The sequence below is a fragment of the Bombina bombina genome, chromosome 7, assembly GCF_027579735.1.
Source record: "Bombina bombina isolate aBomBom1 chromosome 7, aBomBom1.pri, whole genome shotgun sequence".
NCBI lineage: Eukaryota > Metazoa > Chordata > Amphibia > Anura > Bombinatoridae > Bombina > Bombina bombina.
The window spans coordinates 490793560-490819907 of record NC_069505.1 but is presented as its reverse complement, the minus strand read 5'-3'; the positions used below and the strand labels follow the sequence as shown (position 1 = coordinate 490819907).

Sequence of the window (26348 nt, the reverse complement as noted above, 5' to 3'; positions counted from 1 at the left end):
GCATCTGTCAGGAAGGCCTGAGGATCCCTTGACCTTGAACCGTACTTTGGAAGCTTGGAGTTCTGTCGAGACGTCATCAGATCCAATTCCGGTTTCCCTCATTTGATGGTTAACCTGGAGAACACTTCCGGATGAAGTTCCCACTCCCTGGGATGAAAAGTCTGTCTGCTTAGAAAATCCACTTCCCAATTGTCCACTCCTAGTATGTGGATGGCAGATAGACGACAATTGTGAGCTTCTGCCCACTGAATGATTCGAGCTATCTCCTTCATGGCTAAGGAACTCAGAGTTCCCCCTGGTGGTTGATGTAAACCACTGAGGTTATGTTGTCTGACTGGAACCTGATAAACCGGACTAAAGCCAGCTGAGGCCAAGCCATCAAGGCATTGAAGATCGACTCAACTCCAATATGTTTAAGGGGAGAGCAAATTCCTCCTGAGACCACAGTTCCTGTAGCTTTAATCAGGCTGGCGTCCGTGGTCACAATCACCCATGTGGGTCTCCGAAAGCATGTACCCTGAGACAGATGTTCTTGAGACCGCCGGTTGCCACTTTAAACCCTGAGGAATAGTAGTCCTCTTGGCCAGTGTAGAGATCGCCCCTTCCACCTTGGGGACCGTCTGCCACGACTCTTTAAAAGAGAGGGAACATTTTTCTAAAGACTGGAGAGGGAGAAAAAGGAATACCAGGTCTTTCCCATTCCCGGGAAATAATCTCCGTAGCACGGTCTGGCACTAGAAACACCTCCCCAGGGGAGGAAACATCAAAGTATCTATTTAATTTGCTAGGTTTCTTGGGGTTGACAACGACAGGAGTATCGGAGTCGTCCAAAGTAGTAAAAACCTCCTTTAATAAAACACGAAGATGTTCAAGCTTGAATCTGAAGGAAACCACTTCAGCATCAGAAGAAGGAATTACACTATCTGAATCTGAGATTTCACCCTCAGAGGCTACCGAAGTATACTCCTCTTCCAATTTATGAAAAAAAAGAGTAACTTGGTTAGCCTGTACCGGATCAGAAACCTTACTATCTGATTCCCTAATTTTCCTTGTGTCTCCCCTGAAGCATGGGGATGGCAGCTAGCGCCTTAGATACCACAGAGGATACCTGAGCAGCAATCTCTGCATGCAAATATACTCCTCCAGGAGAAAGCAAGGAACCGCAGGGCACTGCATGTGACATAGATGGAGCTTGGGACATCTGAGGTAAAAGCTGCAGCATCGCCTAACCAGCATCAACCTGAGAGGGTGGTGGCTCAGTAACAAAAAGTTTATCTTTATACATTAACGTTCTTTCTAACATTTCCAGGGCTGGTCTGGTTTCCCAGTCTGGCCCTGAAGTTACATCACTGATGTGATGGCATTTTATGATATCATCTTATGCATTTTGATGATACCGGCATTTTGGTAATATCACAGTAAATATAGATAATATCACAGTGCCATTATGTTAGTATTGTCATTATTAAGAGTGTTTACTGTGGTGCACGGTAATTGATAAGAAGTATTTTCTTTTTGTATGGCTGTTATGATCACTTTGGGCCAATAATTAAACATTCTCCAGCTTTGAGAGAAATTATATTGCAGACTTCACAGGGGCTGAACTCACTGAATTCTCTAAAACAAACAAACAGGGCAGAACCTGGAATTTCCAAAGAGATGATGGGTGACTCCCCTAGAAATTAATGAAGCTCTCTGAGATGGAGAATCACACTGGGGCGAGTGAAGTTAACTTAAGGAGCACCTAGCACTGATAAAAAGTATGTTTGCATCAAAAACAAATTAAACTTTAATGTTTTCACTTCTTTTTAACTTACATTTGACTCTAGTTTAGTACATATTACCTTTCTTACTGTTAAATAAGTGTATTGTGAATTTTGAGCAAACTTCACCTGTATACAGCTGGCAAGATAAATGAGTGAGAAAAATGCTTAGAGAATATGAGCATTGTGAGGGAGATTTAGACACAGCCTGGGAACTCCTCTGTTTCTCCTACTTCCCATTTCACATAAAACAAATACAAAGTGCAATGTAATTTGCAAAAGATACACAGAAATATACAAAGTTTGATCCAAATTTGTTAAAGTTATACAGAAACTTTCAATGCATAATCAGAATATGTAAAATCACAATCCTAAATACACTGCTGTATACAGAATTTTTAAATGCATTAAAATACAAAATAAAGGGGGGGCGGAGCCGGAAGCGGTGCAAATGGCCGCATAAACCCTGAGCTCCGTAACACCAGCCTAATAAGATCACCACAAATGACCTGGTAGATAGCGGTTATAACAGGTGACAGAATAGTTACCGGGACACAGGGCACATGTATCGGACATAGTTCCTGCCCCAGGACCACAGACTACCGGAATACCCAGATGTGTGTTCCTCACGGGAGCCACCATCTTGCCTAGAAAGTACAGACTGACAACGGGGATATCCCTAAGTGGCCTACTGGACTGCTCGCTACTCGGACATCAGAAAGCTGTTGACAGGAGCGACACAAGACAGGGTGAGCACAGAGCAGTGATCGCTGCAAAAATACCCGCTTAGTTCACCGTGCCTCCCAGCCGCTCGATATTCCTCCCACGTGGCAAAGACTGCCTTGTCCATACAGTTCATATTGAGCCGCAATTCTTAATACCCACAAACAAGAACATATAAACACGGCAGCTATTAAATTGTATATGCCAGTTCACATGGTCATAGGTTAAAATCAAATAGACTATTGCTAGTTACATGGTGGCACTTTGCGGATACCTATAAAGGAGACAAACAGAGAAAGCAGCCTATATATCACTATACAGAGACTAATCAAAATCATTCCATAACAGAAAATCCTGCATAAATAACTACAGTGACCAATATCAGTAAGGTAATGGTGGCCAGAAAGCAAATAAAACCTACCAAACTCACTAAGCCGCTTGTATCAAAAGACCATCTGGCAAAAAACTTTTTTTCTGGTGGTTTGAGGCTTTCAGCAGTTTCAGATCCTGAGGTACCCTCCTCACCTGACAGAGACTCTAACAATTCTACCCCAATTTCACCACCACAGGACCCTATGTCACAAATCCCAACCTCTGTCCTCTCCTCACTCGCTTCAAAACAAGATATAGCTGAAATCATTAGATCTTGCATAAAGGAGGAGATGGCGGAACTCAAACAAGATATTCATTCCCTAGGGTTTAGGGTTGAGGCACTTGAAGACACTTCAGGCCAAGCCACCGAAACCATTGCATCTTTGCAAGATCAAGCAGTGCTGCAATCCTCTCTTCTTGACACGCTGCACGACAAGATAGAAGACTTAGAGAACCGGGGAAGGAGGAAAAATATAAGAATCAGAGGAATACCTGAGTCGGTCCTACCTAAGGACTTAATGACCTACCTCCCCGCACTATTCCAACACTTAACAGGGTCACAAGCAGCAGAAAATTTTCAATGGGATAGAGCTCACCGAGCCTTGCGGCCCAAACCACCAGATTCGGCTCCACCACGGGACATTATTATTAAATTTAAGCAGTTTCGAGAAAAGGAAGAATTATTAAATGCCTCCAGGAAAAATCAACCAGTTCGCTTTCGAGGATTTGTCCTGCAGTTCTATGCTGATCTTTCACCCAGGACACTTCAAAGAAGGAGAGAACTGAACCCTTTAACCTCTCTTTTAAGGCAAAAAAGAATTCTCTACAGATGGGGATTCCCCTTTCACTTGTATGTATTCCACGGGAATCGGAAGCTGACCTGTAAAACTACAGAAGAAATCCCAATTTTTTGCAAAGCTCTGGATCTAGACCCCCCCAGATTGCAGTAGAGAGGAGCCACTACTAGAACAACCGGTTCATAAAAGAACAAAACAGCACAACATGGAATGGCAGCAGGCATCCTCCTCCCATAGACCCAAATCGAGACATACAAGCTCATCTACCCCAAAGAAACACAGGTCAACTGCTATCACAGATCCAAGCAAGAGGCAACATACACCTGAGAAAACCTAAGTAATAAAACAGGATAGGCTTTCTTCAATTACCGTTTCTTTATCTCTGAATGGAAAACTGCCTCTCTCACCCGCTGTTATGGGTACATGATGGACATTAAAACCTCCTAAGGACATTAGGACGAGCAGAATGGTGAGATTGTACTTAAGACTGTTTCTTGAAACATCTAATAGTCGTTGTGACATTTTTTTGAACCCCCTGTGTCTCCCCCTGTTCTCTCCTCTCCTCTTCCCCCCCTTTCCTCTCCGGTACATACATTGTATTATCAAAATAATAATGCACAGTTAAATTGAAAAAGTTGAACTGAATTTTTGTCACTTGTTACTATTCTATTTATTTTAACACAGGTCAAGGTGGTTTAAATAATTGAATGTTAGTAGCTCATTTTTAAAGCTGGTTACCATCCTTCTAAACTCTGCACTTGTTATGAAACAAATGCTACCTTTCATTCTCTTTTGTTACTCCAGTAGGAGAAGTTTTTTTGTTTATTGCTTTTGGTTTAAATGTTCATTGTTCTCTTTCTGGTGTATAGCTCTAGAGGCGCAACTCTTAAGTCATAGAATTTCTCAATCAGAGCACTGCTTAACTTCAAAACACAACCCATCTAATGCCAGCCAACAATAAAATCATTACGCTAATTAGTCAAAACACAAAGGGACTGAACTCACCTCAGAAACGCTCAATGGCACTCAGAGATCTTTATAGAAAAAAGGGAGATATTCTCTCTTTACAAGAGACTCATTTCTTAAAATCTAAAGAACCAAAATATTTTGGCTATCATAATACTCAACATTTTCACAGCTCGTTTGAGCATAAAAGAAACGGTGTCAGCATTCTTATAAGCAGGCATTTACCCTATACACATATCAAAACTTACACCGACACGGAAGGAAGGTTCCTTTGTATTGTTGGCCTGTTATACGGCACCCCAGTAACACTGGTCAACTTATACGCCCCGAACACTAAACAACTCCCCTATTTCAAGAAACATTTTGCTCAAATTCTAGATTATACTAAAGGCGCTCTTTACATTGGGGGTGACTTTAACATACCAATCCAGCCGTGTGTGGACACAACTAATCCACATCCGACTATATCTAGAAGTACAACAAAACATCTCTGGAAAATATTTCGAGATCAGACCTTATTTGACATTTGGAGACTTAAACACCCTGAGCAGATAGATTATACTTTTTTCTCGTCCCCGCACCGATCCTATAGCAGGATTGATTATATCCTGACCAATCAGAAAGGTCTGTCTAATGTTTTGTCCTCTAAAATTTCACACACAGTTTGGTCAGATCACTCTGCTGTAATTACAAGACTTGACTGGCCATCTGCCCCCAAAAGTGTCTTCCAGTGGAAATTATATGATAGTTTGTTAAATGCCCCTGAATTCAAAGCTAAACTAGAAAAGCTTCTCCCGGAATACTTTCAATTTAATTCACTTCCAGAAACTGATCCTTATGTTGTATGGGAAGCACATAAATGCTTCATACGGGGCGAATTCATTAAAAGACGCGCATATGTTAAAAGTAAAGCAAGCACACTCTACCAGCAATCAACAGATCTTTTAGCCAAGTTAGAATAAGCACATAAGCAGAACCCAGCAGATTCACAAAACCTTACTGCGCTTGAAACAGCTAGGAAAACGGTCCAGGACCAAATGCTCAAAGAAGCCAACTCATTAGCGCTTAAAACTAAACAAAAATTTTATTTTGAGAATAACAGAGCAGGGAATTATTGGCACGTGCCCTTAAACTTAAAAAGTTGAAAACCTTTATCCACGAGCTAAAAACACCCGCAAATAAAAAGGTTCACACTACCCCTGAGATCCTTTCCCAATTTGTGCAATACTACTCCAAACTTTATAGTTTAAAAAAGAGGAATACCCCGACTGACGTAAGCTCTGATATCAAGACTTATATTACCCCTATTCCTCTCCCCCAATTAACTTTAGAACAGTCAGAGGAACTAGAAGCCCCAATCACTACGAAGGAAATCCTTCTGGCTCTCAAACAATTACCATCTGGTAAAAGCCCGGGACCGGACGGGTTTTCAGTTCATTACTACAAACAGTTTGCCCAAACTCTACTCCCACAACTAGAAGTAATATTTAACAGGACAGATGCCCAACATCCTTTCCCTCCCTCCATGCTGGAGGCTCATGTTACAGTCATCCCTAAACCCGGAAAACAGCCAGACACCCCTGCCAATTTTCATCCTATTTCATTGCTGAACGTGGACATTAAATTATATGCCAAAATTATTGCGCTCAGACTTAATAAATACCTGCCCCAACTTATTCACCCGAATCAGGTAAGTTTTGTCCCCCTCAGGGAAGCGCGCGACAATACCATTAAAGTATTAAATTTGTTAGAATACGCCCAAACCCAAACTATCCCAACAATATTCTTGGCTATCGACGCCGAGAAAGCCTTTGATAGGCTCGACTGGCAATTCCTTAGATCTACGCTATCCCATTTCGGACTGGGAGACCTTCTCATAGACAAAATCTTTGCCCTATATCACAATCCAAAGGCCCGTATTAAATTAAATGACTCACTATCAGATCCCTTCCAAATTTACAATGGAACAAGGCAGGGCTGCCCCCTTTCCCCATTATTGTTTATACTGGCCATGGAAGTTCTGGCCACCAAAATTAGAACTAATGACCATATACACGGGGTGCTAGTAGGCGATACACAATACAAAACATCACTATATGCTGACGACATCCTCTTTACAATAACCCTCCCGGAGATAACTATACCCACACTAATGTCTGAACTAAACTCCTATGGAATTATGTCCAACTTTAAAATAAACACATCTAAATCGGAATTCCTGAGCATAGCAACTGACAGCGTAGTCAGCAAAAGGATAACTCAGAAATATCAGTTCACACACCAACGTAATTCGTTAAAATACTTGGGGATACAAATTGCAATATCGTCAGATTTACTATTTAAACTGAACTATCAAAAACTCCTCAATGAAATACGTAAAGATTTGGATAATTGGCAAAACAAACATCTATCCTGGTTAGGAAGAATACAAGCTTATAAAATGAGTATCCTCCCACGCTTTTTGTACCTGTTTCAAACAGTCCCCATAACTACTCCCACACATTTTATTAGAACGGCACAATCTCTAGCAAATTCCTACATATGGGCACATAAACGGAGCAGAATAGCAAAAACTACACTATATAGAAATGGGAATAGGGGTGGGCTTGGTGTTCCCAATCTAGAATTATACAAACAGGCAGCACAATTAACCAGGATTGTAGACTGGAGCAAAAATGCACAAAATAAAGAGTGGGTTAAATTAGAACATGATCTGGCAGCTACAAGGAGCCGGGGTGCTATTTGCTGGACACATCTACATCACAGAACCCCACGCCCAAGTAGCCCTTCTCTAGTTGAAAGCACTATTGCAACATGGGATGCTCTGATAAGGGCCCGCCATGATATCTCCACAATCCCTTCTCCTCTGTCTCCCCTGTTACATAATGGGGAGTTTCCCTCCCATCAACACATCTGGAATGACAAGTTTTATAGTATATCAACCGGCCTACCTTGTTATTCAGTACTAGATCAAGGAGCTCTCTTGTCCAGAACGTCATTAATTGATAAACATATCCCTCACTTCCATAGATGGTTTGATTACCTCCAAATGTCCCATTTCATAATGCATCATAAAGATAAACCAAATTTAGTCCGGACTTTAAAACCATTTGAACACCTGTGCTGGTCCACCCAACCCATGAAAGGCACACTATCAGCAATATATAAAATCCTAATAGATACCCATTCTAGACAACCCCCAACTTATACCAAGGCATGGGAAACAGAGCTAGGAGTTGAGGTGACAGATGAAACATGGAATAAGATCTTCCAGCAGATGAGCAAATCTCCATCCTCTGAGTATAACAGAGACTAATATGAAATTATTAGGGCGTTGGTACCTTTACCCTAGCAGACTCGCTAAAATTTATAAACATTCTGACCCACATTGCTGGAGAGCCTGTAAACAGAATGGCACATTATATCACATTTGGTGGGATTGTCCCATTCTACAACCATTTTGGAAGCAAGTACACAAAGAGATCCAAGTTGTCCTCTCACATAATATCCCTTACAATCCCATTACCTTACTATTTAACTTCCCTCCTAAGATTAAATGTAAATATAAATTAACACTCCTATACATCATGTTAAGTAGCGCAAAGCAGTTAATCCCGAGGCTCTGGAAACAACAAACAATTCCTACAATAGGAAGTTGGAGACAAAATGTCACTTTCCTTTTATCTTTAGAACAATACCACTATCAAAAAACAGGCAGGATGGACTTCTATTGTGCATTAATGATTTTCTGGGAAACATATATCTATACAATAAATAAGAGTCCCTAGCATAAACTAACCACCAAGTATAAATAGGACCTGATTGTTCTCATGACCCCGAGACACATATAAATTATGTGCGTTTTCTCTTCTGCGCCTCATAGAAATACACCAAAGTTATGTTATTATAACCTTTATTGTTTTTTACCTTATTTTATGTTCAAAGCTGTTAAAGACTATAAACAGGAAAAGAAAATTTAACAAGCATTGATGACTGCATAATATTTCACAGAGAAATGGAAATACTTATTCTCTAGAGAACTGCACATCTTCTATTTTGTTTGTATTCTCTCAAAAATGTAAAATGAATAACCTGTACTGATATATTGTTTTTGATTAAATAAAGCTTGTTGAAAATTAAAAAAAAAAAAAAAAAAAAAAATACAAAATAAAGTGTAAAGCTAAAGGGACATAAATAAAACCCCAAATTTGTCTTTCATGATTCAGATAGAACATACAATTTTAAACAACTTTCCAATTTACGTCCATTATCAAATGTTCTTCATTTTCTTGTTAACCTTTGTTGAAAAGTAGGAAGCTAAGCTCAAGAGTGTGCACGTGTCTGCAGCACTATATGGCAGACGTTTTGCAATAATGTTACACATTGGCAAGATCACTAGATGGCAGCCCTATTTCCTGTCATGTAGTGCTTCAGGCATGTGCACGCTACCTATCTAGATATCTCTTCAACAAAGAATAACAAGGGAACAAAGCAAATTTGATAAAGTAGATTGGAAACTTTTTTTTTTTTTTAATTGTATTCTCTATCTGAATAGTGAAATAAAAAAAAATATGGGTTTCTTATCCCTTTAAATGTAATAAAACTTAGAGATACTAAACCCAAATTTTTTCTTTCATGATTCAGATAGAGCCGCAACTTTCTAATTTACTCCTATTATCAATTTTTCTTTGTTCTATGGCTATCTTTATTTGAAAAAGCAAGAATGTAAGCTTAGGAGCCGGCCCATTTTTGGTTCAGCCTCTGGGTAGCACTTGCTGATTTGGTCTCTAAATGTAGCCACCAATCAGCAAGCGCTACCCAGGTGCTGAACCAAAAATGGGCCGGCTCCTAAGCTTACATTCAAATAAAGATACCAAGAGAACGAAGAAAAATTGATAATAGGAGTTGATTAGAAAATTGCTTAAAATTGTCTGCTCTATCTGAATCAAGTTGAAAGTTTTTTTTAATTTTTACTAGACTATCTCTGTAAGTCATTTTTATATGCATATTATACTGTATATTGGCATAAATAACTCCTCGGGAGTGAGTACAATGTTATCTATATGGCACACATGAATTAGAGCTGTCTAGCTGTGAAAAATGTCAAAATGCACCAAGATAAGAGGCAGCCTTCAAGGGCTTAGAGATTAGCATATGAGCCTACCTAGGTTTAGCTTTCAACAAAGCAAATTTGATGATAAAAGTAAATTGGAAAGTTGTTTAAAATTACATGCCCTATCTGAATCATGAAAGTTTAATTTTGACTAGACTGTCCCTTTTAACATCAAGTTTTGTCTCCAGTCTTTCTCTTTTGCTCCTTTTTTTATTTATTTCTCTGATCATTAATAAACATAATTGTGTTTTGTTTCAGGAGTTGTTGTGTTACAAGTATCTACATGGGGGTGGGCAGCGAGGACAATTCCAACTGCTCTGGCAGAGAAGTTTTCCCAGCCCTTTGCTTTGTATGGCTCACTTAGATCTGACGTCAGACGGGCTGTGTGAGCTGGCTATTGTGTGCCTGAAAGGACTCCACATTCTGCAGGTAAAGGTCCATCCTTTGCTTAAACTTCTCAATATATTAATATTAAATGTTTAATTACAAGTAGTAAAACAACTTGGTAATGTACTTTCATTATTTATTTTGTTCTCATTTCCTGTCATGTAAAGCAAAATAATTATTGCATAGACAATTAGCACATCTAGGCAAATATCTCTGTTTTCCTTTACCCAGAAGTACCCTGTATATCCTGTTACCAATGCACCAGAGAATTCTGGGTAAGATATGCAATATCTCTGCTTTCCTTTACCCAGAAGTACCCTGTATACCCTGTTGCCAATGCACCAGAGAATTCTGGGTAAGATATGCAATATCTCTGCTTTCCTTTACCCAGAAGTACCCTGTATACCCTGTTGCCAATGCACCAGAGAATTCTGGGTAAGATATGCAATATCTCTGCTTTCCTTTACCCAGAAGTACCCTGAATGCCCTGTTACCAATGCACCAGAGAATTCTGGGTAAGATATGCAATATCTCTGCTTTCCTTTACCCAGAAGTACCCTGAATACCCTGTTACCAATGCACCAGAGAATTCTGGGTAAGATATGCAATATCTCTGCTTTCCTTTACCCAGAAGTACCCTGTATACCCTGTTACCAATGCACCAGAGAATTCTGGGTAAGATATGCAATATCTCTGCTTTCCTTTACCCAGAAGTACCCTGAATACCCTGTTACCAATGCACCAGAGAATTCTGGGTAAGATATACAATATCTCTGCTTTCCTTTACCCAGAAGTACCCTGTATACCCTGTTACCAATGCACCAGAGAATTCTGGGTAAGATATGTAATATCTCTGCTTTCCTTTACCCAGAAGTACCCTGTATACCCTGTTACCAATGCACCAGAGAATTCTGGGTAAGATATGCAATATCTCTGCTTTCCTTTACCCAGAAGTACCCTGTATACCCTGTTACCAATGCACCAGAGAATTCTGGGTAAGATATGCAATATCTCTGCTTTCCTTTACCCAGAAGTACCCTGTATACCCTGTTGCCAATGCACCAGAGAATTCTGGGTAAGATATGTAATATCTCTGCTTTCCTTTACCCAGAGGTACCCTGTATACCCTGTTGCCAATGCACCAGAGAATTCTGGGTAAGATATGCAATATTTCTGCTTTCCTTTACCCAGAAGTACCCTGAATACCCTGTTACCAATGCACCAGAGAATTCTGGGTAAGATATGCAATATCTCTGCTTTCCTTTACCCAGAAGTACCCTGTATACCCTGTTACCAATGCACCAGAGAATTCTGGGTAAGATATGCAATATCTCTGCTTTCCTTTACCCAGAAGTACCCTGTATACCATGTTACCAATGCACCAGAGAATTCTGGGTAAGATATGTAATATCTCTGCTTTCCTTTACCCATAAGTACCCTGTATACCCTGTTGCCAATGCACCAGAGAATTCTGGGTAAGATATGCAATATCTCTGCTTTCCTTTACCCAGAAGTACCCTGAATACCCTGTTACCAATGCACCAGAGAATTCTGGGTAAGATATGCAATATCTCTGCTTTCCTTTACCCAGAAGTACCCTGTATACCCTGTTACCAATGCACCAGAGAATTCTGGGTAAGATATATGTAATATCTCTGCTTTCCTTTACCCAGAAGTACCCTGTATACCCTGTTACCAATGCACCAGAGAATTCTGGGTAAGATATGCAATATCTCTGCTTTCCTTTACCCAGAAGTACCCTGAATACCCTGTTACCAATGCACCAGAGAATTCTGGGTAAGATATACAATATCTCTGCTTTCCTTTACCCATAAGTACCCTGTATACCCTGTTACCAATGCACCAGAGAATTCTGGGTAAGATATGTAATATCTCTGCTTTCCTTTACCCAGAAGTACCCTGTATACCCTGTTACCAATGCACCAGAGAATTCTGGGTAAGATATGCAATATCTCTGCTTTCCTTTACCCAGAAGTACCCTGTATACCCTGTTACCAATGCACCAGAGAATTCTGGGTAAGATATGCAATATCTCTGCTTTCCTTTACCCAGAAGTACCCTGTATACCCTGTTGCCAATGCACCAGAGAATTCTGGGTAAGATATGTAATATCTCTGCTTTCCTTTACCCAGAAGTACCCTGTATACCCTGTTGCCAATGCACCAGAGAATTCTGGGTAAGATATGCAATATCTCTGCTTTCCTTTACCCAGAAGTACCCTGTATACCCTGTTACCAATGCACCAGAGAATTCTGGGTAAGATATGTAATATCTCTGCTTTCCTTTACCCAGAAGTACCCTGTATACCCTGTTGCCAATGCACCAGAGAATTCTGGGTAAGATATGCAATATCTCTGCTTTCCTTTACCCAGAAGTACCCTGAATACCATGTTACCAATGCACCAGAGAATTCTGGGTAAGATATGCAATTTCTCTGCTTTCCTTTACCCAGAAGTACCCTGTATACCCTGTTACCAATGCACCAGAGAATTCTGGGTAAGATATATGTAATATCTCTGCTTTCCTTTACCCAGAAGTACCCTGTATACCCTGTTACCAATGCACCAGAGAATTCTGGGTAAGATATGCAATATCTCTGCTTTCCTTTACCCAGAAGTACCCTGAATACCCTGTTACCAATGCACCAGAGAATTCTGGGTAAGATATACAATATCTCTGCTTTCCTTTACCCAGAAGTACCCTGTATACCCTGTTACCAATGCACCAGAGAATTCTGGGTAAGATATGCAATATCTCTGCTTTCCTTTACCCAGAAGTACCCTGTTACCAATGCACCAGAGAATTCTGGGTAAGATATGCAATATCTCTGCTTTCCTTTACCCAGAAGTACCCTGAATACCCTGTTACCAATGCACCAGAGAATTATATGTAAGATACATGCAATATCTCAGGCTTTTTGTTTCTGATACTGCTAAAACAAGAGCAGAAAAAACCACTTGTGGACAGCTGCTTCGTCCTCATTTAGAACTCTTCAGCAGGTTTTTGAGTTGCTGCTAAGTGTACGAGGGCAAAAGCCAATATTCATTTAAATTATGGTGGAGATAAAAGTATGAGATTAATATCCTCCATTTCATAAAATTAAAGCAACAGAATTATTGCACTATTCATTTTCTGTAATTTAATTCTGAATATTGTGGGCTTTCCAATTCATGTTAAACATGGAAGTGCAGACACGGCTATATTCTATTGGTTGCACACTCTAGTTAGCCATTTATAACCATTCCTGATTGGTCTAAGCAGAAAGGGTAACCTAAGTTACAATATGGCGGCGCCCAATGCTTTATGGACATTAAAGTGAAGGTAAACTTTACTCCAATCGGTCACGCCATATGAATAATTACACAAAAATAGCTATACTTTCATTCATCATTTCGTTGTAAACTGTACAGTAATGACAAATTATACCTTTTTAAGGCTCTTGCTATTCACGCTGTTCCTCCGCCCACCGTAGATCATTCTTGATTGACAGAGCTCTAAAAATCTCTTGGCTAATCATCATTTCCCACTGGGGCGTTCGGCCCCTTTCCTGCAACGTGACGCGTTTCTTCTGCATATGTGTTAATCCAAAGATTTCGGATTGATTCTAGATGCGCGTCCACAATTCGCGCATGCTCAATACCGCTCCCATAGCAAAATATATAACCTCCTTGGAATAATATGTTACAATCAACAGAGAGCTAATATCTGCGCATGCGCAGGTCCTCTGTTCATTGGGAGCGCGCTTGAGCGATATACGTATAGAGCCGGTGGGACTGCTTTATACGTCGCACAATGTTGAACAAGGAAGTCGGGTCTGGGAGGAGTCGGGGAAATAAACGTTACAATTTTTTAATCGTATATATTGCAGAAAACGTTATTCAGATGTCAAAAATGACGTAGCGATTAGATTTATGTACACTAGATAAATGAAACATTTTACATGCACTTTAACTTTACCCTTATTTTTATCAATATTTAAACAACTAATATATTTTTTAAAAATACATGTACACATTATTCCCAGGCTAATCCTTGCTCTGAATACATCATTCAAGCAATGATTTATTTAGTGTTTTGTGTCTTTTAAAGGGACATAAAATAACATAATGAACCATTACATTTTTACTTTAAATTTTTTATAAAAATGTATTTCATGCCCTTGGTATTGTTTGTTAAACATCATGGCTAGTTAGATTGAGGAGCAGCAATGCACTACTGGCAGCTAGCTGCTGATTGGTGGCTATACACGTTTCTTATCAGTGGCTCACCAGATGTTTTCAGTTAGTTGTGCATTGCTGCTTTGCAGCTGACTTTAAAGGGACAGTCAAGTCAAAATTTAACGTTCCTGATTCAGATAGGGCATGTAATTTTAAACAACTTTCTCTTGTAAGGTGTATCCAGTCCATGGATCATCCATTACTTGTGGGATATTCTCATTCCCAACAGGAAGTTGCAAGAGGACACCCACAGCAGAGCTGTAATATAGCTCCTCCCCTTACTGTCATAGCCAGTCATTCTCTTGCAACTCTCAACAAGCAAGGAGGTCGTAAGAAAATGCTGCTGATACCGGATTAATGTAAGTTAAGCCTGAATACAGTGATTTAATAACGACTGGTATCATGCTTACTCCCAGGGGTAATACCCTTATGATGTTGCAATATAAAACGTTTGCTGGCATGTTTAATCGTTTTTATATATGCTTTGGTGATAAAACTTTATTGGGGCCTAGTTTTTTCCACATGGCTGGCTTAAATTTTGCCTAGAAACAGTTTCCTGAGGCTTTCCACTGTTGTAGTATGAGTGGGAGGGGCCTATTTTAGCAGTTAAAATTACAGACTAAGACATCCAGATTCCCTCAAAGGCCCTCTGAATGCTATAGGACATCTCTATAGGGCCCAAAGGCTTTCCAAAGTCGTTTATTGGGGAAGGTAGGGCCACAGAAAGCTGTGGCAGTTGGTTGTGACTGTTAAAAAACTGTTTTTCAAATTCTGACAAAATTTGTTTCTCTTAAAGGCACAGTACCGTTTTTTATATTTGCTTGTTAACTTGATTTAAAGTGTTTTCCAAGCTTGCTAGTCTCATTGCTAGTCTGTATAAACATGTCTGACATAGAGGAAACTCCTTGTTCATTATGTTTAAAAGCCATGGTGGAACCCCCTCTTAGAATGTGTACCAAATGTACTGATTTCACTTTATGCAATAAAGATCATATTCTGTCTTTAAAAAATTTATCACCAGAGGAATCTGCCCATAGCGTTTTCTTTACAAGACATGGTGGCAGTCATGGATAATGCACTGTCAGCGGTATTAGCCAGACTACCTGAACTTAGAGGTAAGCGAGATAGCTCTGGGGTGAGACGAGATGCAGAGCATACTGACGCTTTAAAAACCATGTCTGTTACTGCCTCACAATATGCAGAAGCTGAGAAGGAGAGCTTCAGTCTGTGGGTGATGTTAATGACTCAGGAAAGATACCTGATTCTGATATTTCTACATTTAAATTTAAGCTTGAACACCTCCGCGCGTTGCTTAGGGAGGTTGTAGCTGCTCTGAATGACTGTGATACCATTGCAGTGCAAGAGAAATTGTGTAGACTGGATAAATACTTTGCAGTGCCGGTGTGTACTGATGTTTTTCCAATACCTATAAGGTTTACAGAAATTATTAATAAGGAATGGGATAGACCAGGAGTGCCGTTCTCTTCCCCTCCTATTTTTAGTAAAATGTTTCCAATAGACGCCACCACACGGGACTTATGGCAGACAGTCCCTAAGGTGGAGGGAGCAGTTTCTACTCTAGCAAAGCGTACTACTATCCCTGGCGAGGACAGTTGTGCTTTTTTAGATCCAATGGTTAAAAAATTAGAAGGTTACCTTAAGAAAATATTTATTCAACAAGGTTTTATCCTACAGCCCCTTGCATGCATTGCCCCTGTCACTGCTGCTGCGGCGTACTGGTTTGAGTCTCTGGAAGAGGCTTTACAGGTAGTGACTCCATTGGATGACATACTTGGCAAACTTAGAGCACTTAAGCTAGCCAATGCTTTTGTTTCTGATGCCATTGTTCATTTGACTAAACTAACGGCTAAGAATTCTGGTTTTGCTATCCAGGCGCGCAAAACCAGAATTCGGGCCTGGTTTGAAGGAGATTATTGCTGATATCACTGGAGGAAAAGCCCTTACTCAGGACAGGTCCAAATCTAGGGCCAAACAGTCTAATTTCGGTGCCTTTCGAAACTTCAAGGCAGGTGCAGCATCAACTAATGCTAAACAAGAGGGAACTTTTGCTCAATCCAAGACGGTCTGCAGACCAAACCAGACCTGAAAAAAAGGTAAGCATGCCAAAAAGCCTGCTGCTGCCTCTAAGACAGCATGAAGGAACGGCCCCCTATCCGGTAACGGATCTAGTAGGGGGCAGACTTTCACTCTTCGGCATGGGCAAGAGATGTTAGAAATTATATCCCAGGGATATCTTCTGGACTTCAAAGCTTCCCCCCCAAAAGGGAGATTTCACCTTTCACAATTATCTGCAAACCAGATAAAGAGAGAGGCATTCTTACACTGTGTACGAGACCTAGTTATGGGAGTGATCCATCCAGTTCCAAAGCAGGATCAGGGACAGGGTTTTTACTCAAATCTGTTTGTGGTTCCCAAAAAAGAGGGAACCTTCAGACCAATTTTGGATCTAAAAAGCTTAAACAAATTCCTCAAAGTTCCATCATTCAAGATGGAAACTATTTGTCCCATCCTACCAATGATCCAGGAGGGTCAATATATAACTACAGTGGATCTAAAGGATGCTTATCTTCACATTCCGATACACAAAGATCATCGCTTTCTCAGGTTTGCCTTTCTAGACAGGCATTACCAGTTTGTACCTCTTCCCTTTGGATTAGCTACAGCCCCAAGAATCTTTACAAAGGTTCTAGGGTCGCTTCTGGCGGTCCTAAGGCCGCGGGGCATAGCAGCAGCCCCTTATTTAGACGACATCCTGATACAGGCGTCAAACTTCCAAATTGCCAAGTCTCATACGGATGTAGTACTGGCATTTCTGAGGTCGCATGGGTGGAAAGTGAACGAGGAAAAGAGTTCTCTATACCCACTCACAAGAGTTTCCTTCTAGGGATAGATTCTGTAGAAATGAAGATTTACCTGACGGGAGTACAGGTTATCAAAGCTTCTAAATTCCTGCCGGGTTCTTCATTCCATTCCGCGCCCTTCAGTGGCTCAGTGTATGGAAGTAATCGGCTTAATGGTAGCGGCAATGGACTACACAGATTTGTCCCCTCAACTGAATCTGGACCAAGAGACCAGGGATTCTCTTCTCTGGTGGCTATCTCGGGCCCATCTGTCCAAAGGTATGACCTTTTGCAGGCCAGATTGGACAATTGTAACAACAGATACCAGCCTTCTAGGTTGGGGTACAGTCTGGAACTCCCTGAAGGCTCAGGGATCGTGGACTCAGGAGGAGTCTCTCTTTCCAATAAATATTCTGGAACTAAGAGCAATATTCAATGCTCTTCAGGCTTGGCCTCAGTTAGCAACTCTGAGGTACATCAGATTTCAGTCAGACAACATCACGACTGTAGCTTACATCAACCATCAAGGGGGAACAAAAAGTTCCCTTAGCGATGTTAGAAGTTTCAAAAATAATTCGCTGGGCAGAGATTCACTCTTGCCACTTATCAGCTATCCATATCCCAGGTGTAGAGAACTGGGAGGCGGATTTTCTAAGTCGTCAGACTTTTCATCCGGAAGAGTGGGAACTCCATCCGGAGGTGTTTGCACAACTGATTCATCGTTGGGGCAAACCAGAACTGGATCTCATGGCGTCTCGCCAGAACGCCAAGCTTATGTGTTTCCACCGTTTCCTCTGCTCCCTCGACTGATTGCCAAGATCAAGCAGGAGAGAGCATCAGTGATTCTGATAGCACCTGCGTGGCCACGCAGGACCGGCTATGCAGATCTAGTGGACATGTCATCCTTTCCACCATGGTCTCTGCCTCTGAGACAGGACCTTCTACTTCAGGGTCCTTTCAACCATCCAAATCTAATTTCTCTGAGACGGACTGCCTGGAGATTGAACGCTTGATTTTATCAAAGCGTGGCTTCTCTGAGTCAGTTATCGATACCTTAATACAGGCACGAAAGCCTGTCACCAGGAGAATTTACCATAAGAATTATTGGTGTGAATCCAAAGGTTACTCATGGAGTAAGGTCAGGATTCCCAGGATATTATCTTTTCTCCAAGAAGGTTTGGAAAAAGGATTGTCAGCTAGTTCCTTAAAGGGACAGATTTCTGCTCTGTCTATTCTTTTGCACAAGCGTCTGGCAGATAGCACCTGCGTGGCCACGCAGGACCGGCTATGCACCTGCGTGGCCACGCAGGACCGGCTATGCAGATCTAGTGGACATGTCATCCTTTCCACCATGGTCTCTGCCTCTGAGACAGGACCTTCTACTTCAGGGTCCTTTCAACCATCCAAATCTAATTTCTCTGAGACGGACTGCCTGGAGATTGAACGCTTGATTTTATCAAAGCGTGGCTTCTCTGAGTCAGTTATCGATACCTTAATACAGGCACGAAAGCCTGTCACCAGGAGAATTTACCATAAGAATTATTGGTGTGAATCCAAAGGTTACTCATGGAGTAAGGTCAGGATTCCCAGGATATTATCTTTTCTCCAAGAAGGTTTGGAAAAAGGATTGTCAGCTAGTTCCTTAAAGGGACAGATTTCTGCTCTGTCTATTCTTTTGCACAAGCGTCTGGCAGATGTTCCAGACGTTCAGGCATTTTGTCAGGCTTTAGTTAGAATCAAGCCTGTGTTAGACCTGTTGCTCCACCATGGATCTTAAATTTGGTTCTTAAGGTTCTTCAAGGAGTTCCGTTTGAACCTCTTCATTCCATAGATATCAAACTTTTATCTTGGAAAGTTTTTTTTTTTTTTTGGCAGCTATTTCCTCGGCTCGTAGAGTCTCCGAGCTATCTGCCTTACAATGTGATTCTCCTTATCTGATTTTTCATACGGATAAGGTAGTCCTGCGTACCAAACCTGGGTTCTTACCTAAGGTGGTATCTAACAAGAATATCAATCAAGAGATTGTTGTTCCATCCTTGTGTCCTAATCCTTCTTCGAAGAAGGAACGTTTATTACACAATTTGGACGTGGTCCGTGCTTTAAAGTTTTACTTATAAGCTACTAAAGATTTTGTCAAACATCTGCTTTGTTTGTTGTCTACTCTGGACAGAGGAGAGGTCAAAAGGCTTCGGCAACCTCTCTTTCTTTTTGGCTAAGAAGCATAATCCGCTTAGCCTATGAGACTGCTGGACAGCAGCTTCCTGAAAGGATTACAGCTCATTCCACTAGAGCTGTGGCTTCCACTTGGGCCTTTAAAAATGAGGCTTCTGTTGAACAGATTTGCAAGGCTTCTTTTGCTTCTTCGGAGGCTATATTTGGGAGAAAGGTTTTACAGGCAGTGGTTTCTTCCATTTAAGTACCTGCCTTGTCCCTCCCTTCATCCGTGTACTTTAGCTTTGGTATTGGTATCCCACAAGTAATGGATGATCCGTGGACTGGATACACCACAAGAGAAATAAATTTATCAGGTAAGCATAAATTGTGTTTTTTCAATTTCCTTTTATCATCAAATTTGCTTTGTTCTCTTTGTATTCTTTGTTGAAAGCTAAACCTAGATAGGCTCATATGCTAATTTCTAAGCCCTTGAAGGCTGCCTCTTAACTCAGTACATTTAAACAGTTTATCACAGCTAGACAGCGCTAGTTCATGTGTGCCATATAGATAAAAAAATTGCTCACGCCCTTGGAGTTGTTTTGTTTTTAAGTCAGCACTGATTGGCTAAAATGCAAGTCTGCTAAAAGAACTGAAATAAGGGGGCAGTCTGCAGAGACTTAGATACAAGATAATCAGAGGTAAAAAGTGTATTAATATAACCGTGTTGGTTGTGCAAAACTGGGGAATGGGTAATAAAGGGATAATCTATCTTTTTGAACAATAAAAATGTTGTAGACTGTCCCTTTTAACTATGTGGTTTAACGCCTTTGGAGGGGTTAAACAGTTATATGCAACAATACCATAGTAAAATGCTGTAACAAATGATCCCATGCTGGATAAAGCAGCCGACAGCTGTATTCAGAGCATGCTATATTTAGGTGAATGGCTCAATTTGAGCAGGTTGTGATCTGAGAACAACCCTGGAACACATTTTTTATTTAAAAAAAAAAAAAAAACAGGAAAAGATTTAAAATTGTGAATGAAGAACTTTTAGGGCTCTGAATAAAGAGAACAAATAATTCTTTAAAATGTGAGAGCCTTATTGTGTTTAAAGGGACATGATACTCATATGCTAAATCACTTGAAAGTGATGCAGCATAACTGCAAAAAGAAACTATCACCTGAACAGCTTTATTTAAAAAGGAAGATATTTTACCTCACAATTTCCTCAGCTCACCAGAGTAAGTGCTGTGTAAACAGTTATATATATTATATATCCGCTACTGTTCAGCTGCAATTTGAAAAGAAAAAAAATCCCATCAGCAGTGCTGAGGTCATGCTTTGCTTTACTGTGTTCTCGTGAGATTTCACTGAAATCTTGTGAGATTTTATAGTAAATTTCTTTAAACTGAATAAGGAAATAAGATGACTATGCTGCCAGATACACGCTCCCTTGTAAGTGCTGGCACTAGCATTCTGATTGGCTGCTTAGTCACAGTGGTGTGTGAATATTTAGTAAATATCTTCCTTATTTACATAGAGATGTTCAGGTGATATTTTCTAGTCAGCTTTTTACAGTTATGCTGCATCACTTACATGTGTTTCAACATTTGGGTATCATGTCCCTTTCATTTTGTAAATACTGCACTATTATTGTTTTTATGTTTACATTCCCTTTAAGTAGATATAGACACACACAGTATATATAGGGGTGGGTGAACACAGGGGTGTGTAATGTAGTTCTGGGTATATATGTTTGTGTGTTACATTCTGGTTTAACTTGAAATAAAATTGCACTGTTGATAAGACCAGTGAGTGCAAGGTTTATGGATAAATATAATGGTCAGTATGTTATTGTAGCATAATTATAATATTTTTTCTTCTTAAATGGGAAGAGTCCACAGCTGCATTCATTACTTTTGCGAATTCAGAATATGACCACCAGGAGGTGGCGAAGACACCCCAGCCAAAGGCTTCAAATACCTCCCCCTCATCCCCCAGTCATTCTTTGCCTTTCATCACAGGAGGTTGGCAAAGAAGTGTCAGAAGTTCGAGTTAAGTCTCTTATGGAGGGTAGTACTCTTCGAAATGGGACTGGAGTTTTAAGTAATCCTGTCAGCCTCTTAGTGAAAGCATGGATGAAGGTTAGAGTCCGGAGATGCAGGGAGAGTCTTTCTGCAAAACCATCCCGACTCATATGAACAGCTCCTTGGCAATCAATGTTGACGAGTTTCGCTGCCTGCCTTTATTCACTCAAGTCCATGTCAGAAGCGAGGCTACTATCTGTCACACTTGAAGGGCCGTGTTCCTGTTCTATGGCGTTGATTCCGGTAAGATCGTTTCATTTTATTTCATTATGTGAATGTGATGTTAACGAGAGAAGGTAGGGTTCCAGTGGGACTCCTTTTATCTTAACATAGGAATCATGGGTTAATATCTCCTGAGGGGGGTTATTGAACAGGGGGGACTTTTAATCATGTTTGTTATATGGTTCTACCCGCTAATGTGTAGTAATACTTAGGCTCATGGCTTTTCGAAACATAACAGCCTTATCGTCAATTGGCGCAATCTCTTAAGATTGTGCGCCGGCACGGTGCACGTTGTTTTCCACTTCCGTATGCTGACTGTGTGGTGACAGAGAGAGTCTGCTCGTGGGTTGTCTGGTTCACAGGAGGTGGTGAGTGCCCCAGCCATTGGGGGTGTAAAAGGGGTGCCAGTTGGTGTTTGTCATTTTTGTAATCCCAAGATTATGGATGATTCTGATTTCTTAGACACGGATACCTCTGATACGGAGAATGTGTCTTGTGATGAATATGAGATGGCCCGGGTTATCCATGCCCATCAGTTATGTTCCGATTGCCATTCTAGAGTACTCTCTTCTCCCGAATCAGGGACCTTAGGGTGCATTGAGCCATCCTCCTCCGAGGATTCCATGTCCCAGGAGGCGCGTACCCCAGAACCTTTCTTTGCTGCGCAAGCAGATGTCCCTATGGCCTTTACTCCTTCTCCGGAAGGTGGATTGTTTCCTCCAGATGTTACGGCATGGTTCCGCATGGCCATTTCTATGGCGCTGGCTCATTTATATCTCCCAAGTGAAATATTTTTAAGACACTGTCCGTGTTCTGTTAACCAGGGCCCATCGTGCGTGGAATCGCCTGATTCAGTTCGGCCTCCTGGGGAAGTGTTGGCCTCTGAGGCTTTAGGGGCCCCAACCTCGGGCCGGGGTCATTTATTGATCCGGCGAGGGATGATTTTGCCTTCCGTTATAGGCTGGCACGTCTTCGTGTCCTTTTGAGGCATGTTTTGGCGGTGCTAGAGGATTCCAGTCCTAGTGGGCCGAGGAATGGGATGCTGGATGGCAAGCTGGATAGACGTTTGGGGATGAAACTAATCTCCTTGATGTCTCCATTTTTCTTTATTTCTTTTATGTTTCGGTTCCAGTTCTGAGCTTGGGTGAATGGGGCCTCTGATGGGCTGGTCCCGTTGGCGTATCCATTCACCTTGGGCGTTCACCCGTGGGTGCTGCCTTACTTTTATTTTTGATGCGGATAGGATGTGTTTGATTTATCTTTATTAAGCTCACGTCTGATATAATTTCCATTTTGGGAACATTCTTTCTCTGGAACCGATACTTGCGATTTGTGGTCGCATGGGCACCTCCCCGGAAGTTGCGCACTTTTGAAAAGAACAAAGTTATGTTTTCTACTTCATATTATCGAACCTTCGGGTTCGATTTTTCTTGGACCTTAGACGGTTCTGGAGTGTCCTTGTACCAGGCAGGTACTGGTCGGGCGCTTTCTGCTGTTACTTGGGTTCATGTCACCCTTGAGGTGTGGATTAAATCCTGTCGGAATCTGAATAGCCACTTTGGCCTATCGATATGGACTCCGGGCTCGAATCCTACTACGAAGTATGGGGCCTAGTGCGTAGTTCTAACGCTTCTAGAAGGAAGGTTGTAAGCTCCGAACTGTTGGCCTTTTCTGGCTATTTGCTTGGGATACGGGTCTGACTTTTTTCAGACGTCATAGTGGTTCCTAAAGGTCCCTGGGGACTTGGAACCATAGTTTTCCATTCCTTTGGAGTTGGGAGATGTGAATGACCTCTGGTGGTCTAGTATTCTGGGTGGTGGACTATTTGCGTCTTCACTTGTGGTTCTTCTGGATGTTCACTCTTGTATCCTAGTGGCATTACTTTGCGGTGGCGGAGTCTCTTTTCTTTCCCGTCTTGGGTTGGGTCATATGTTCTGGAAGTGCGGGCATGTCCCTCTTCCTTGCTCAGCGTTTTTGTTTACTCTAATACGTGGAGTGCAGTTGTCACCCTGCCTTTTCCGCTAGGAGCTTGGAGGCTCCCATCATTATTCCTGTTACAGGGTTTTCGGGAGACTTATCCTGCGAGGATCTCAGGAGACTGTCGTCTTCTCCATATAAGAACTACCATTGGTCATACCTTGGTCTTTTGACACTTGGGTGCTATCCTTCGACCTTATTGAAGATCTTGCCTTCGGGCTTGAGGGTAAGAGGTCCGAGGTCGGTTACAGACTTTCACCTTTCTGGGGTCAGGAACATGACCATTTATCTTCACCAGCGTGTGGATCAGGTAGTTATGCCTGTCTAGAAGGGTTTCACTTGCGATCCAGGGGTACTGGGTGCCAATTTCTTAAGGAGTTCTTTTCAGACACTTGGGTTTGAGGCTGTTGCTAGGTACTTTAAGTCTTAAGGACTTTAGATGGTGGAAGGCTCTGTCTTGGGTGTGCTCCTAATTATAGGAGGCAGCTCATGGGTTCCTCAAGAGGTTAGATCTTTTTGATCGGTTCCGTTTGGAACGGACATGGACGGTCCTATTTAACCTTTTGGGTTTGGTTCTCCTGCGTGTCCCTTTGAAGGGGGTGGGGGTTTTCTGTCTCTCATGGGAGATTCATATCTGCCTGAGGCTTAAGTTTGAGGTCTCTCTGACGGGTCCCTACTGGTCTTCTAGGATATCTGATACTCCAGTTGTCATTTCCAGTTGTCAATATAAGAAACTCATGTGGTCTTTAATACTGGAATTCAATATATACTGCATATGTGTATGTGTGTGTATGTATGTATGTGTGTATATATATATATATATATATATATATATATATATATATATATATATATATATATATATATATATATATATATATATATATTAAAAAAACAAAAAAACTTCTAGCAGTGTTTACGCATGAGTGGAAGCGCTAAATAGCGTGCCACTTGTAATCTAGCCCATTATTGGCTCAGCCACAGAGCTGCTGCACCTTCTGAGTCATATCTAGAAATTAGAGATGCATTCCTTATAGAACGCACTCATCCAAGGGAATTATTATACCTTTGGCCAACAATGCATTTGACTGTTGGAAAATTCTACCTGACGATCAGTATTATGGGACGTTTTAGTATCCGGACATTTTTAAACCAATGAGGAAGGTAGATATGGCAGCAAATGTCCTGTGCTCAGATTCTCATAATTTTCAATCTTGTTAGTTTAAAATAACTTTTGGATCTTTTGTTATTATATTTTAAACAACTTTCCAATTTACTTTTATCATCAAATTTGTTTTGTTCTTTTGGTATTCTTAGTTGAAAGCTAAACCTAGGTAGGCTCATATGCTAATTTCTAAGCCCTTGAAGGCCTCCTCTTATCTGAATACATTTGATAATTTTTCATAGTTAGAGGGTGTTAGCTCACACCCGTGGAGTTATTTATGAGTCAGCAGTGATGGGCTAAAATGCAAGTCTGTCAAAAGCACTGAGATAAGGGGTCAGTCTGCAGAGGATTAGATACAAGGTAATCACAGAGGTAAAAAGTGTATTAATATAACAGTATTGGTTATGCAAAACTGGGGAATGGGCAATACAGGGATTATATATCTTTTTAAACAATAAAAAAATGCTGGAGTAGACTGTCCCTTTTAAATATTTCCAAGCTGACCTGTTTCCTCTCTCTATACAGCACAGTCTGAAGAAGGCGGCCGAGAGTCTGATACAGCTTCTTAAGGAGAAGGTAGAGAGTTTGCGTGAACAAGAGGAAGGAGAGCGAACACAAGAAGCAATATGCAACTGACCTATAGCTACCGTATACAAATTCCTGTGTGCTGGACAAGCATTAGGGTTATATTCTAATCCCTTACAAATGATTATCAAGATATTTTTCTACAAAATTCACAGTAAAATCTGGTATTTTTGTGGATAAATCATTTGATAATCTTTTCTTAAGGATTAAAATATATGTCCCATGAGTTAAACCCCGGTGCTCAGCACACAGATTTAACATATCTTGTAAAATGTGCTTTTCATACCATATTTTTAGTATTAAAAATCAAATTATTTTTCTACATTTGCCCTGGTCTGTGACTCTTTAAATTAAGAATGTTAATCTGAATATATGTATATATATATATATATGTGTGTGTGTGTATATATATGTATGTATGTGTGTGTATATATGTATATATATATATATATATATATATATATATATATATATATATATATATATATATATATATATATATATATTGTGTGTGTGTATATGTATATATACACACACACAGTGGATATAAAAAGTCTACACACCCCTGTTAAAATGTCAGGTTTCTGTGATGTAAAAAAATGAGACAAAGATAAATAATTTCAGAACTTTTTCCACCTTTAATGTGACCTATAAACTGTACAACTCAAATGAAAAACAAACTGAAATCTTTTAGGTAAAGGGAAATAAAAATAAAAAAATAAAATATCGTTGCATAAGTGTGAACCCCCTTAAACTAATACTTTATTGAAGCACCTTTTGATTTTATTACAGCACTCAGTCTTTTTGGCTATGAGTTTTTCAGCATGGCACATCTTGACTTGGCAAGATTTGCCCACTCTTCTTTGCAAAAACACTCTAAATCTGTCAGAATGCGAGGGCATCTCCTGTGCACAGCCCTCTTCAGATCACCCCACAGA

The 26348-nt window shown here is 40.7% G+C and overlaps 1 protein-coding gene across 1 annotated transcript in view; it reads left to right on the top strand.

Annotated features, from left to right (window-relative positions):
• KPTN (kaptin, actin binding protein) overlaps positions 1-25734 on the top strand; it is a 56474-nt gene extending 30740 nt beyond the window's left edge. Inside the window, exons 11-12 of the mRNA XM_053721627.1 lie at positions 9993-10163; positions 25351-25734. Of these exons, the coding sequence (XP_053577602.1) occupies positions 9993-10163; positions 25351-25461 (282 nt within the window). The 3' untranslated portion in view covers positions 25462-25734. The remainder of the gene's footprint in view (positions 1-9992; positions 10164-25350) is intronic.
• Positions 25735-26348: the final 614 nt, after the last annotated feature.